We start from the raw sequence: 12,072 nt of genomic DNA, 5'->3' as shown, positions 1-12,072 counted from the left end.
TTGATACCAGATAACTTGATCATATCAATCTACCTGCCTGTCCGTCTAGCCTATGGTAATTTTAGAATGGCAACAGGTACCTAGATCACTCTCTCTTATGTCACAGTGTTATAAAACAATGGTTACATGGTTCAATATAATAGTCTTTTTTTCACCTCAACATACCATTCATCAGTTTAGCCCAAAACTCATATTATCGACAAACTGAAGTCATCCCATGAAAATCCATCTGATAATATTTCCTGATGGAAAACTATATATTTTTAGTATGCTTAGAATATATTGCCTTTTTGTAAGAGTAAGCATCTCCTTAAATATGCCTTTTAGCAACCACTGCCCTGTAACAGTTGGTATCTTCTCACTGTCATTCATGGTGCCTCAAGATTGTCAGGAAAACTGGTTTCTAATAGTAACACTCACTGTTAAGTTCCAATCAACCTGTCCTCTTTTTTTCAGTATTAGATGATTTATATTAATAATAGCGTTTGTACATTCTTTTCTACTAGATTTTTTTCCTAACAATCCAAGACTGGCTGTGAACAAAGACAACTCTCTAATACATAACAACAAACCAGCGGGCACACTGTACGTGTCACTGTAGCCGAGGGTAACGTAAGCTGGTAAATATCATCTTTGTCATGCAAGTACATCTGTGCTAAATTGATTTGGATATATGACTATTTTCTCTGAAAATACAAAGATATTTGAAGAAGAATTAAAATGTGGAATTCTCTGGATTTGGCCCAGGACTAGTCAAAAACATGAATCCTCACTGGCAATTCTATCACTTTATGGAGTGCTCACATGGCACTTAGGCCAGGTCTACACTATAAACATACATCGGTATAATTATGTCGCTCAGGGGTGTGAAAAATCCACATCCCTGAGCGAAGCAGTTATACTGACCTACCTCCCAGAGTAGACAATGCTATGTCGACGGGAGTGCTTCTCCTGTCGACATATCTACTGCCTCTTGTGGGGGTGGATTAACTCCACTGATGGGATAAGCTCTCCTGTCCGGATAGTAGCATCTTCACTGAAGCACTACAGTGGCCCAGCTGCACCAGTGCTACTGTACTGTTTTAAGTGTACACCTACCCTCAAATACATAGGAACCCCAAGAAGCACTCCTTGCAATTAAGCTGCATTTCTTTTCGGGAGCAGGGCCCCAGAAGCAGTGGAATAAGCTTTCCAGTGAGATATACAACACTTCCTTTTAGCCCTGAAAGATCCAGAGACAAGGGTGAAATGATGGCTTAACGGAAATCGATGGGAATTGAGCTGTTTCATCTACACCTTAATGTTGTGTATTAAAGACTACAGTAAATAATTTTTAGAGATGGTTCAAATGTGTGGATTTGGAAGTCTTATTCCTGAGAAAATTCTGTGCCAAAAAATTAGAAATTCTGCAAATTTTATACGTCAATAAATAAATGTGGAGGCTCCAGCATGGCAGTAAGGAGCACAGGCCACTGGCTGCACAGAGGTGCGAGATCCCTTCTCCCTCCCTGGGACATGGACCTCTGGGGCAGGCCCAGCCCTTGTGCTGTGTCAGGATTGAGTGCAGCCTCATGGCCAAGTCTGTGTCCAGAGGTAGAGGGGCTGCAGGGTGATCTCCCACCTCTGTGAAGCCAGTCATCTGTGCTCCTCACTGCCATGCTGGAGCCTTCTCATTTCTTTATTGACAAATTAAATTTGCAGAATTTAAAAATATTGCGTGCAGAATTTTTAATTTTTTCGGCATATAATTCCCTTAGAAGTAGGAGGTGCACATCCCCTGTGTCTTGGAGGGCAGGCTGAGGAAGGGCCAGTGGGGAGACTGAAAATCCACCCGTTTTTGTCCCCATGGGGCATGGACAGAGAAAGAATGGAGGCTTTGGCAGCTTTAAAGTTACAGTAACAGTTGTTGCATATCTTGAGGAGAGTTTTCCTTCCCCACGGGGCCAAACTTGGGCTACGTGGGCATGGTTCAAAGGAAATATTTTAGCTCTTGGTGCATACAAGCACACGCATATACTACCAGTGGTTCATATGGCCAGAGAGTTGCACAGAATATTAGAGAGCCACAAAACCACTCATTTGAGATTGAAATGGGAAGGATCTACACATCAGAACAGTTACAGCTTTATTTTTTTTCATTTATGAGACGTATATTAAGCCTGTCCTGTTCCATTCGTGCATCTTCTTCTATTGCTAGTTAATGAGATGTTTTCTGCAGCAAGGAGGTACTGATTTGTCTACAAATGAGACGACTCAGGGTACATTTTTTGTGTTTCTAAGGCCTTTTTGTCCCTTAATGTTTAATGACATGACATTATACTCCTAGCAGAGGACAGAAAATAGCAACACATGGCATGAATGAAATATAACTGACTGAGTAAATTAACCATCAGCAGCAGGTAGCTCGGAGAAAGAAGATCATGCTTAAATATATCACCATGGCATTTGATGCTTGTAGCTTATTATCAGTATTATTTATATTATAGTAGCTCCTACGAGCCCCCAAGAAAATAACTGCACAGCAAGAGACAGCCTCATCCTGAAGGGCTCTGTAGAGGCTCACAAGTCTGCTCCTACATGTGAGCTAATGGATGTAGTCCATTTAGCTCAAGCAGCAGCGGCTTAAGGCTTGAGATCTACTAGTTCCCAAATTCAGTCCTTGCAGATGATCTGGCTTATGGGTATTATTACACATGATCTAACCACTCAAGGAGGCTATAAAGTCACACTTGTGTTTGTGTGATTAACACATTCCATCTGCCCTGGGAAGCTCATGTTGAGAATACACAATCCACAACCCCTGCATGGGCCACCTCACATAATGACTCCCTTGGTCCTCAGGGATTGAACTCTGAATCTAAAAGCACGCATGTCTACCGTGGGGGCCTAAAGGACCAGCTCCATTAATTCACATGCAATAGCATAAACCTCTATAAGTCGCCTGGCCACTAGAGTACAGCAAACATGCACACTGGGTTAATCTGGATTACCACTGCATTTTCTGAAGACCTCTAGCGCCATACTAACAAGTAAGCCTGACACACTGTGTCATCTGACACCCTCAGTCACTGTGTCATCACAGCTCTTATGCCTCTTACATTGTTAATTAGTCTCATGGAGGCCCGAAATGGTAACTCTTTGAATCTTAAAAAGTAATGATACAAAGCATGCTGCAGCTTTTATCTAACAATCATCCAAAGTACAGATAGCAAAGGATCACATTAACATCATACCGAAGGCTGCTTTAGTACATTTTAAAAAGGGTTCTGAAGAAAACAAGAGCCACTTCAAAAATGTTTAACATATGGTGTTGTTTGGAATCGTGATAGCTAAATTCAAACTACATCCAGCATTTCAAATCAATCCCTTCTTTCAAAACACATTTCTAATGCAACTTTTTCAGCCGTGTTAAAATTAGATGTCTGGCACAACCTTAAGTATGGCGTTGCTACTCCACTGTATTATCTGAAGGAAGTACATCACATACAATCTACGTGCACAGACAGATTTTATATGTATATGTAAATTATGCTTAAGATTTTTGCATGTTCTCTTAATTGACACGTATTGCTAATTATTCTTTATAACTCCTGGTGAACGTCTGGAGTTTACTTTTTCTTTTTTATTTGTGTTGCCTGAACATATTGATCACTTATTGACAGTTGAAACTATTTCCAATAAACTTGAGATCATCACTCCAATTTCAATGCCTTGTTGGTTTCTTAGCCAAGACTATATTGATTCTTTCATTAAAGGTTGTGAAATGCTTTGAAATGTATTGTTGAAGAGCACCGTATCAGAGCTCGGTGTTATTATTTATTCAGAGCCAGATTGTGATTCTCTTTTCCACACTGAGCAGCATATTACTCCAGAAGTAGTTCCTTTCACTCTGCTGGGACTATTAAAAGTGGAAGGTACTAATCAGCATGAGTAAGGAGATCACAGTCCGATCCTTAATTATTAATGATTATTCAAGAAATGAAAGCAAGGATACAGTGCACACAGGGTTGTGCTTACTCCTGGTGAGTAGCACCTTACCACACTAGGAGTCCCTTTCAGAGCATGGCACTACTCATTGTGAACAAAAGTGGCAAAACCCGTCCCATAAAAAGTATGACAACAATAGACATTTTTTCCAAATGTAGCTGCTAACACTTACTCTCCATTGTGATTCAAGTTGTCGTATTGCAGGAAGAGGGAGGCATAAACGGTCTCAGTCAGCAGAGAATAGATTGCGATCATAATGAGAAGCACTGCCAACTTCAGGACGGAGTTGAGACGAAGAAACACGGCACAGGTCACCATTGCCAAAACACCGGTAAAGACAAAATACTGAACAGAGAGCATGAGTGGTCAGTTTCAACTTTATGAAGGCCTGAATTTTCAAAGTGTCCACCAATTGTGCTCAGAACTTTAGAAAATCCAGCTCTGTATCCTATTTGGGGCACCAAAAATGGAAGCATCCCTGCACAGTGGACACTTACGATAATTTAGGCCTAAACATTTATGGGGTATATATATGCAGTTAGTCATTGGTGCAAACTAACTACAGTTAGTTTGTATGGAGATGGTCAGAGGAGGATTCCCTTTGTGCAGGAGAACTCTCCACTTGCAGAAATCTGGCAGAGATGGCTCTGCCACTTCCTGTGCTAGCTACCCTATCTTGGGAAGGGCATTTCTTGGACACAGTGGGGAGAGGAGAGGGCATTACACCTAATTGCCCACTTGTAAATGGTCTCTCGGGGCATAAATTAGGTTTGCCCCGGCAGTCCTTTCTTGCACTAGGTTCAGGATCATGGAGCCCCTGCCTTGCAACATGCCCCCTCCATGCTGTCCAAGTGGAGAATCAAACCTGAAGGGGTGCTTTGGTATTGCAAATCCAGCAAAATTTCACTTCCCTCTTACAATGTGATGCCCAGAACCTCATTCACTTCTCATTTTCTAATACTTTCAACATCTCATTTTTCTTCATGACTACGTTTTTGTCAAACACCATCCTTGCACTTGATGTTGTACATAGAGGAAAACATGGACCTGGCCTCAAACGGCTTACATTTGAAATGGCAACGTCAACACCTATAATCTGAACATCTTAGTGCCAATAAACATCCATAATATCTCATTAGTAATATTTTGCAATGGTGCAGAATTGGTTATTTTTATGGAATTTCTCTTATGCCACCTCTTTGCCCTCTCTTCTCCAGTAAGGTGTTGCCACCTGGAAATTTGTTGCATAACGATGGCAACATTATGACACTGCTATGTGCCTCTTTTAGAGCAACATAGTTGTTTTATCTATAACCAACCAGTTCAGTTCTGCTGATGTGTTTGCTCCCAATGGAAGGAAGAGTCCATCTGCTTCAAAGGCACAGATTGGAACGAAAGCTGTGGCAGCAGAGTCACTGCAGTTCTTCTTTGGTGTGTAAGATTTATTAGCACACTCCATTGACTTCCTCTGACTTACATTTGGTTTTGTATTTTATTGAACCAAGGAATAATCTTTGGGTGCATTATTTAAAAGTCTATAATGCAAACAACAATGAAACATTGACAAAAGTCAACTCAAACAGGAGTTTGAGCCAACAACAAGTGTCTCATTCTCACTGTCTAAGGCCCCAGCTTAGCCAATCACTCAGGCATCTTCTTTATTCTCATTGCCTTGAATGGGACATAAGGATGTGCATAAGCGCTTGGCTCAATAGGGATATGAGTAAGCAAACAGGCCTCTAAGGTGTGCTGATTGCAAAACCAACTCTTCTTTGGCCTTCACCATAGTATAGGACTTCAAAATGTTATTTTGTCATAGCCACCCTAGTCTCCTAACACTGCATATGTCTGCCAAAGTTCACCTGCCTATGCCTATGGAAGCAGCAAAGAGTCCTGTGGCACCTTATAGACTAACAGACATATTGGAGCATAAGCTTTCGTGGGTGAATACCCATTTCAACGGATGCATGTAGTGGAAATTTCCAGAGGCAGGTTAAATATGCAAGCAAGAATCAGGCTAGGAATAATGAGGTTAGTTCAATTAGGGAGGATGAGGTCCTCTTCTAGCAGTTGAGGTGTGAACACCAAGGGAAGAGAAACTGCTTTTGTAGTTGGCTTGCCATTCACAGTCTTTGTTTAATCCTGAGCTGATGGTGTCAAATTTGCTAATGAACTGAAGTTCAGCAGTTTCTCTTTGAAGTCTGGTCCTGAAGTTTTTTTGCTGCAGGATGGCTACCTTTAAATCTGCTAGTGTGTGTCCAGGGAGGTTGAAGTGTTCTCCTACAGGTTTTTGTATATTGCCATTCCTAATGTCTGATTTGTGTCCATTTATCCTTTTATGTAGGGACTGTCCAGTTTGGCCAATGTACATAGCAGAGGGGCATTGCTGGCACATGATGGTGTAGATTACATTGGTGGACGTGCAGGTGAATGAACCGGTGGTGGTGTGGCTGATCTGGTTAGGTCCTGTGATGGTGTCGCTGGTGTAGATATGTGGGCAGAGTTGGCGTCGAGGTTTGTTGCATGGATTGGTTCCTGAGTTAGAGTTACTATGGTGCGGTATGTAGTTGCTGGTGAGAATATGCTTCAGGTTGGTGGGTTGTCTGTGGGTGAGGACTGGCCTGCCTCCCAAGGCCTGTGAAAGTGAGGGATTGTTGTCCAGGATGGGCTGTAGATCACTGATGATGTGAATCATCTGTGAATGGCTAGCCAACTACAAAAGCAGTTTCTCCTCCCTTGGTGTTCACACCTCAACTGCTAGAAGAGGGCCTCATCCTCCCTGATTGAACTAACCTCATTATCCCTAGCCTGATTCTTGCTTGCATATTTATACCTGCCTCTGGAAATTTCCACTACATGCATCCGACAAAGTGGGTATTCACCCACAAAACCTTATGCTCCAATACGTCTGTTAGTCTATAAGGTGCCACCGGACTCTTTGCCGCTTATACAGATCCAGACTAACACGGCTACCCTTCTGATACCTGCCTGTGGAAGTGATCTGTGAGAACAGTGCAAAGGGAGGGGCACTCAGGAACCACTGTATCAATAATAGAGGGCAAAAACTGGTTGTAATGTCCTACAAGATTGTCAAGTTGGTTCTTTCTGTAACCTTCCATTGTGTTTTCTACCAGCATGCTGATAAACACTAAGATCTCAACAAGTTTAAATATAAACTCAGAAATACCTCAGGATAGGAGCAGATATCCGTAAAAGATTCAGAGGAATTGAAAGTCTGATTCTTAAAGGGTATTGGTTTATCAAAATCACACCATAGCTGTGGATTAAAAAAAAACAAGAAGTTAGGGATGTATTTAAACTGAAGTTATCCACTATACTGGTCCCTGATGACCAAACCCCCAGTAGAGTTAGGTGGACATAGAGCAGGGAACTCTTTGGTTTCCAGGTGTCACATCACAAAACACACCACCACTACAACTGGCTCCCTTGCTAGGAGCCTTAGCAGAAAATCCAAAGGCTGAACAGGTAGGAAGATGTCTAGGAAGTCTGTGTGCAACTGTCTATTGGCATATAAAGACCAAACTCATTTCACAAGATTAGATTAATTAGATTAAGAGTAGATTAATTAAAATACCCACTTTACATGCATAGATATATATTTTTGCACACATAACAGTTATGCACCCCTTTGATGACATACACATTGCACTAAAAATGACAGTATGGTCCTAGCAGATATGGGCCAAATTCCCATAGCTTCACTGGAAGTTTGGCTTGTGCATTCAAAAAACAGAATTTGATCCTAAAATTCCGGGATTGACTATTGTGATGATGGAAAATTAGAGTGTTGTACTGGAAATAGATTTATCTGATACAAACTCAGATGCTTTAAATAGAGTATTTAATTAAAATATATAAACCAGCTAAAATCTAAACCAAATGGCAGTTTGAGATGCAATATATCATAATATAAAAACAGAAAAATTCTGTAATGATTTCATATCTTAAAAATGAAGTTAGAAGAGTCACTTGTCACACATGTTAATCCAGTCTGGATGTTTATTAGCAGGCTAATACTTACAGGCTAAATCCCCTCTCACTCTTGGAAACAGAGTAGATAGTTTGTTTAATGAGGTCCGATTTCCTATAATTAAATTCTAATGAAGTCTCAACTTGCAACTCTCCTATTTGTTCTTCTAATAATGGTGGTCTCAGCAATGCAGTACCATCCTCTAGGATATTTGTGCACTCCTCAGTGACTATTAATAGTTTATGTCTTATATAAGTTCATATGGAATTCATCAGAGAATATCTCTGTTTGCACTACAGAGTTCATGAGAACCACTTTGGCTATCTAGTTAAAAGATCAGCAGGCTTGAGGTTGTATGTGAATATTCCACCAGGGATGAATGAACCAATTTGGAGAAACATAAAACCCACTTGACCTTCTAATGAAAGTTTGAACCAAAACCCAAATCTTTTTTGTTAGAAAGAATTTAATTATTTTTTTTAATTCGATGATTCTTGCCCTTTTTATCTGGTGCTGTGAACTTAGCAGATGCATGTGGCTGCAAAGATGGAATGATCTACGAGGCGCAATTCAATAGTATGTACGAGGATCAACCAGACAGAACTCACGGGCATGCTGGAGTACCCCTGTGGAATTTTGTATATGTTTTCTCAGGCCAAATATGAAGTAACAGCAATACAATAGTTAGAAATGTTTACCACAACTACACTAAATATTGGTACAATGTTCCAGAGTAGCACCGTGCTAGTCTGTATCCGCAAAAAGAACAGGAGGACTTGTGGCACCTGAGAGACTAACCAATTTATTTGAGCATAAGCTTTTGTGAGCTACCGCTCACTTAATCGGATGCATTCACAACTATAATCTATTTGCCCATTTTAGAAGCACCATTCTCGTGGTAATAATCTAAATACCACACATGAAATCTTGGCCCTACTGAAGACAATGGGGACTTCATCTACAATGGTAAGAATCAGTGGTCACATTCTTCTTTCTGCTCCTGTCCTCCCTACCACTGGCTACGTGATATCACAAAGAAATTGGAAGGAAGCCATAGCACACTGATAACCATCTGTCAATCACAGTGGAATGACAACAGCAGAACACAGTACTATCAAACCACAATGGTGACATGGGTAAGGGTTTGTCTCTATGAAAAGTTAGTGTGTAGCAAGCTGGGGTGTGAATTTACCTCACTGCAGCCTGCCACGCATTCACTGTCCAAGTGGAATCAGGTGCTGCACACTAAAAGTTTCATAGTGTGCTTTGATCTACCCTTAGTAGATTAAAGTGCACTAGGGAACTTTTAGTGCATGGCAGCAGGGCCCGCATGGACAGTTCGCATGCTGCAGGCTAGTGCAGGGTACATTTACATCCCAGGTTGTTATGCACTAACTTCACGTACACCAGCCCTAAATTAAACTCGTGGTTATTCATAGTTAGAGGTTTGACTTCAGCACACAAGACTTTGTCATTTCACCTCGTTGTGGCGACATTTCCCCATTTATCAAAATGGGGGAAAATAATAACATGTGCCTATCATATGGTGGCTTAGTTAATTATATTTTTGGAAAGGGCTTTCAGGGCTTCATCTGGCAAGAGTTATAAAGATACAAATAGTAAAATCAAGCAGGTAAAGCACTTCAAGATCCTTGGTCAAAAGGTAATTTAGAAGGGGAAAGAATGAAGAACATATTAGAATTCACACAGTGAGATTTCAGCTCACCCTAGGGTGCCCAGATAGCAAGTGTGAAAAAATGGGATGGGGGTGGGGGGTAATAGGCGCCTATATAAGAAAAAGTCCCCCAAAATGGGACTGTCCCTTTAAAAACGGGACATCTGGTCACCCTAGCTCACCCTGAGCACAGACTGCAATACTGGTTGGACTGGCAGAACCTGCTTATCTGACCCATTTATCTGAAGGTTGCTAGTGCCTCTGAAGACCTTCAGATAGTCTGTGCACTCTTGAATTTTTCAGTTACACAGGGCCCTTTTCTATAGAGCTCGTCACCACACAATCGACCTTTGTATCTAAGCACAAATGCTTTACAAACATTGCTTTGCTTACTTTACAGATGGGTACACTGACAGAGAGATAAGCTAAGTGACTCACCAAAGGTCACACATTGAATGAATAGCCAAGTTAGGAACTGAAACGAGGACTCCTGACTTCTTGTCTCTAACTAACCACTGGATTACCCCACATTTGATCCATTCTTCCATTGGTGTTTTCTTATGTTATCAGTCAATAGCATTGCTTAGAAATCTAATTCACAACAGAGTTGCAACAGATGAGAATCCTGTACCTTTTATTTGTGATCATTATTTCGAATACTAGTTCTTAAGAAACCACATCATCACAGCAGTAGACCATAAACGGTTTGCAAAGCACTGGACATGTTGAGCAGAAAGCAGCAGATGGGATTTGAAAATAGATAATCCTCATAAGGGAGAAATAATTATGCACTGGAAAAAACCATATTTTAAACAACCGATTGAATTTTCTGAAGTGCTTTAGCTTTGCCTTTTATATTTAAACCATGGGTGGCTCATTACCACATTAGTTAGCAAGAAGAGTAACAGGAAGAATGATAGGATTTTATAATTCATAAAAAAGTTTTCTGGTATACATGTACCACCCTCCCTTAGTCCGTCTGATACTTACAATATTTATGATGGCTCCCAGAAAGTTAATCAAAATGGATGCAAAAATGATCACATTCCTGGCCAAATAGGTCTCATTAATCCAGCAGCAAGTTTTCCGTAGCACTAGGGGTAAACATTTATAATCCTCTGCAGTGGTGATCAGCACAAGAGTGGAGTGCAGCATAATCAGAATGGAAAACTGAATGACCATTGGCATCATCCTGCAGGGCAAAAAAGAAAACCCAACAAAATATTAAAACAATACCACTTAGTATTAGAAAAAAAATCCTAGTAAACTGCTAGTTAGTATTAGGAAATAAATACTAGTTAGATCACAGCACATTTCCCCTTCCTTTTCCATCAGTTTTTTCTCTTAAAATCAGTTGTTCTAATGACTGGCACAATTAGCCCCAAGAAACATCATATATGCTGTGGACATCCCAGTGAATACAAAGAATTGTTTATATTCCATATGGCTGACCATTACTTCACTTATTTTATTATCCCCTCGCTTGCTAAGCAACTGCTGTCAAGGCAACATTCCACTGAAATTACTACTAATATCTCTCTGTGCACTGGGTGTTCGAGTGGTAGAAATATCCTTCTTTTCAAGCCTCAGTGCTTCTCTTTCAAGATGCCATCCAAGAAGTCTATTACCCTTCCTACTCAGGTGGAGTCCATCCCAGTTCTCTGTCCATGAATGCCTCCCAGTGGTCAAACATCCCAAAAACCTCCTTATAGCACCACTGCATGAGCCATCTGTTGATCATCATAATCTTGGCTCACCTTCACTCTCCTCCTCTAGGGACAAATAGAATCCCTCTGAAGATCACCTGTGTCTCCATTTCTTTAAGTGTCTTCCCCAGTCTGGTGTAGTCTTCCTAGATGTGTTCCAGTGAGAATTGAACAGTTTCATTTGCTTTCACACGAAGGACAATCAGTTGATTCCTTCCCACTCCCATTAGAATCCTCTTCAGCCATAGTCCATATCCTGTGTCTTAGCTCCTGGCAGATAGCACCCCGTCTGTTCACCAGATCAGCTTTGGTAACAGACCTGTCTGTTCTTAGTAAGGAGTCCCCAGTCATGTAGAAACTGCGTCTTCCTGTTGTTGATGTGATTCTCCGGCCTTCCCCCTTCTGTTCTTTTCTGGCTGCAAGTCTTCTTGTCTTTTGTTCTCACTTTCAATCTTCTGTGCATCATCCGCTAGCCTCCTGGGGCTCCAAACTCTGCATTATCTGCATGATCTCTTTCCTTCTTCTTGTAGGACTAGCTGCTCTTTTCTTCTTTCTTGCCTTCCCACCTTCCTTTACTGCCTGCTGCACCCCTTCATTTTCCAGCTCAGCCAACCTGTTCCTCCGGTTCCTCTGTTTCTCTTTTACTAGCTAGTCTTTTCATCTGCCTTGTTCTCATAGTCACATGCTTACATGGGCCACTTTCTTCATCCAGA

General features: G+C 41.1%; 1 protein-coding gene and 1 long non-coding RNA gene across 9 annotated transcripts in view; one reads left to right on the top strand and one right to left on the bottom strand.

Annotated features, from left to right (window-relative positions):
• ADCY8 (adenylate cyclase 8) overlaps positions 1–12,072 on the bottom strand; it is a 176,073-nt gene that overhangs the window by 26,947 nt on the left and 137,054 nt on the right. For both annotated transcript variants that reach the window (XM_074943847.1, XM_074943848.1), the window contains exons 10-12: positions 10,644–10,845; positions 7,175–7,264; positions 4,160–4,332 (exon numbers count right to left, since the gene is read on the bottom strand). In XM_074943847.1, the coding sequence (XP_074799948.1) occupies positions 4,160–4,332; positions 7,175–7,264; positions 10,644–10,845 (465 nt within the window). The remainder of the gene's footprint in view (positions 1–4,159; positions 4,333–7,174; positions 7,265–10,643; positions 10,846–12,072) is intronic.
• Positions 1–12,072, top strand: part of LOC141982099 (uncharacterized) — a 49,995-nt gene that overhangs the window by 30,419 nt on the left and 7,504 nt on the right. For 6 of the 7 annotated variants that reach the window (XR_012637959.1, XR_012637960.1, XR_012637962.1 and 3 more), the window contains 3 exons: positions 507–620; positions 4,178–4,318; positions 8,861–8,944. This is a non-coding gene — a long non-coding RNA (uncharacterized LOC141982099). The remainder of the gene's footprint in view (positions 1–506; positions 621–4,177; positions 4,319–8,860; positions 8,945–12,072) is intronic. The other variant, XR_012637963.1, reaches the window with a different exon arrangement.

Source organism: Natator depressus, chromosome 2 (genome assembly GCF_965152275.1).
Source record: "Natator depressus isolate rNatDep1 chromosome 2, rNatDep2.hap1, whole genome shotgun sequence".
Classification (NCBI taxonomy): domain Eukaryota; kingdom Metazoa; phylum Chordata; order Testudines; family Cheloniidae; genus Natator; species Natator depressus.
Note: the sequence above shows the minus strand (reverse complement) of the source record. Positions and strands in the feature narration are given on the sequence as shown.